Raw genomic sequence first — 2705 nt, 5'->3', positions numbered from 1 at the left:
CGACCCCTGCGTGGCACTAACATGCCATTAACAATGGATTCAATTATTTTGGAGAACAAGGAGGTTACAGCTATTGGGCGATAGTTGGACGGATCAGAGCGATCACCTTTGTAGGGATCCTTCATCAGTTCGAACTTGAATTCTAAAATTGAAAATCTTTTAAGCCGTTTCATAATGTTTAGCAGTTTTTACAAAGAGCAACATATTGTATGTAGTAAAATACAATAAGAGTGGCGGAGAGTTTATTGCCACTTCTTTTCTTCCGTTCTACACCCTTGATTTGAGAACTGGCAGTAAATGTAAAATTAGAAGCATTTAATGTATATTTCTTTTTATCACGTACATATTAAGTTTACATTATGTTACCCACATGAAAAAAAATGTGTTCTTACTGAAAGCTTAATATTTTATTTTCTCCAAAAGTGCATATCACTGAAGAATAGATCTATTCAATAAGAATTTGTTCATGAAAATTAAATTCGATCGTCTAATTTTTTAAGATAGGTTATCCTATTATAATACATTTTGAACAACGTACCTACAACATTCTTTGATTTCGACGACAGATCAGTGTTTAAGATATTAACTGTTTTCTTTAGTAAATAGATAAAGCCTTGTCGAACGGACAATAGTCATAAGGTTGCTCCGCTTTGTAATTTTGACCATCATCGGTCCGCAACCGCGCTGTCTAGTGATCGAAATGAACATTCCCTAATTCTTTCATTGATACATTTTATTATTATTGTATTTTATAATTGCGATACAAAAATATAGTCATTTTAAATAAACATACAAGTGGTAATTATTAATTGTTACAACGTAATATTGCGAATAAGCGTAATTTAAATCTTTATTTATGCGTTGCATCAATACAATCAAGTTAATTCACACCAAGCATGTTTCCCTTGCCCGGGAAACTCGTGTAGTGGTGGTCGTGCGGGCAACTCGCCAGCGCCGAGGCGGCCTGCTCCGGCGTGAGGTCGCGCTGCGTTTGCGCCAAGAGCTCGTAGCCCACCATGAACTTGCGCACGGTGGCAGATCGCAACAAAGGGGGCAAGTACACGGCGTGCACGAGCCAGTGGGGGCTGTCGCCGTCTTTCGACGCCACGCCCGTCGGCGCCCCTGTCGAGTCACATTATGTCTTACATCAAAAATGTTACTGCAGATAATATTTTAACATCACAATACCGACCGTGCCATCCCATACTGTAAGGAAAGCTGCACCGGAACAGGTTATCGTATTTGATGTTAAGGTACTTCATAATTTCGGCTAGAGCAAGTTTTTGGTTCGGTGTGAGGTCAGTGAGTCGTTGAGGTTGGCCGTTGAGAGGCAGAAGCAGAGTCTCGTAAGGCCAAGCCGCCCAATACGGGACCACGACCACTCATTCTGAGTTTTGTAACACTATGCGCTCCTGAAATATTCAAACAGGGTGGAATGTACCCATAGTAAAATATTTTTAGGAAAATTAAATTAAACCAAACATTACATATGTTTGGTTTCACTTACAAACTAAAAATAATTCATAACAATTTTACCTTCCTAATTAATTCTTGTTCAACATAGTCTACTAGCATTGCTCTACCATACTTCTCAAAATATTGTTTTTGCGACCTAAAAGTGGATAATCATAAAAATTTTCTTTACATAAACGGATATTTTGAACTCACAGACATGAACGCATCATATATATGAGCGATTTATGTACCTGTCTTTAACGGCGGGCTCATTGGGTAGGAAGGATGAAGCCCATATCTGGCAGTGTGGGTGAGGGTTGGAACATCCCATTACCGCGCCTTTGTTTTCGAATATTTGCACCCACCGGTAACGAACGCCGAGATCACGTAGCTGTGTTACCCACCTCAGACAAATAAAGAAAAATATAGACACAAAAAAATAATAATTTGTTATTTGTATTAAGTAGTAGGAAAGTTAATTCATGCTTCAGCGTCTATTTCAATAATAAGCATACTTACTCTTCAATAACGGCAAGCATTTCTTGTACTGACATCAACGAGATGGTCATTGCTGAGTCTGGATGGAAACACATAACCCTGGAGTAAATTTAAATTTATGAATATTCTGAAATATAAGTAAATAATGACGTTTTAAGGAATGTGTCTACCATTCGACAAACTAAGTGCTTGGTTCTACTAAGCACAATTTATAACCAATCAAGTATATGAGTAATTGTTGTATCCAGTAATGCCGGAAAAGGAAGTATAGGTACATTTATATACCTGCATGTCCCTTTGGCCTGCGTAGAGACGAAGAGTGGGTGATCGGGTGACGGTGGCTCCGGAACCGTCTCCAGTAATGCCGGGAAATCATTCGGAAACACGTAGGTAGACGTATAATTTGGATTTTTCTGAAATGTTTTGCGAGATTTTGTTGGAAAAACTACCTTAACTAATGTAATTAATATCTGAAATTTTAATAACTTTGGTCTAACCTGTCCATTAGCCCTAGTGGCTCCTGCTTTTAAAGGATTGTCAGGATCAGGATCTGATCGGCGTTCAGGGGAAGGTTCGGTCTGTCCGCTCCAAGGCCTCTTGCACCGATGCGGAGACACTAGTATCCACTCATCTTTTAAAGGATTGTAGCGAACATGTTGATGGTCTAAAATGTGTGAGTATGAATAACGTTCATATTGAATCTTGATAATCGGACAGATTAATAGGCAAAGTCGGAACGAGAAAAGATTACC

General features: G+C 38.8%; 1 protein-coding gene across 1 annotated transcript; it reads right to left on the bottom strand.

The window, feature by feature from the left end:
* Positions 1 to 832: 832 nt before the first annotated feature.
* On the bottom strand, positions 833 to 2705 carry LOC123689944 (probable galactose-1-phosphate uridylyltransferase; the record flags this gene model as incomplete). Its single annotated transcript, XM_045632035.1, is given in 7 exon segments — positions 833 to 1122; positions 1193 to 1412; positions 1537 to 1612; positions 1707 to 1859; positions 1975 to 2052; positions 2239 to 2366; positions 2451 to 2705. Coding segments are annotated over 7 exon segments (1152 nt in total), but the record flags the coding sequence as incomplete, so codon positions are not given.

This window comes from Pieris rapae, chromosome 18 (assembly GCF_905147795.1).
Source record: "Pieris rapae chromosome 18, ilPieRapa1.1, whole genome shotgun sequence".
NCBI classification, from domain to species: domain Eukaryota; kingdom Metazoa; phylum Arthropoda; class Insecta; order Lepidoptera; family Pieridae; genus Pieris; species Pieris rapae.
This window is presented reverse-complemented; position numbering and strand designations above follow the sequence as displayed.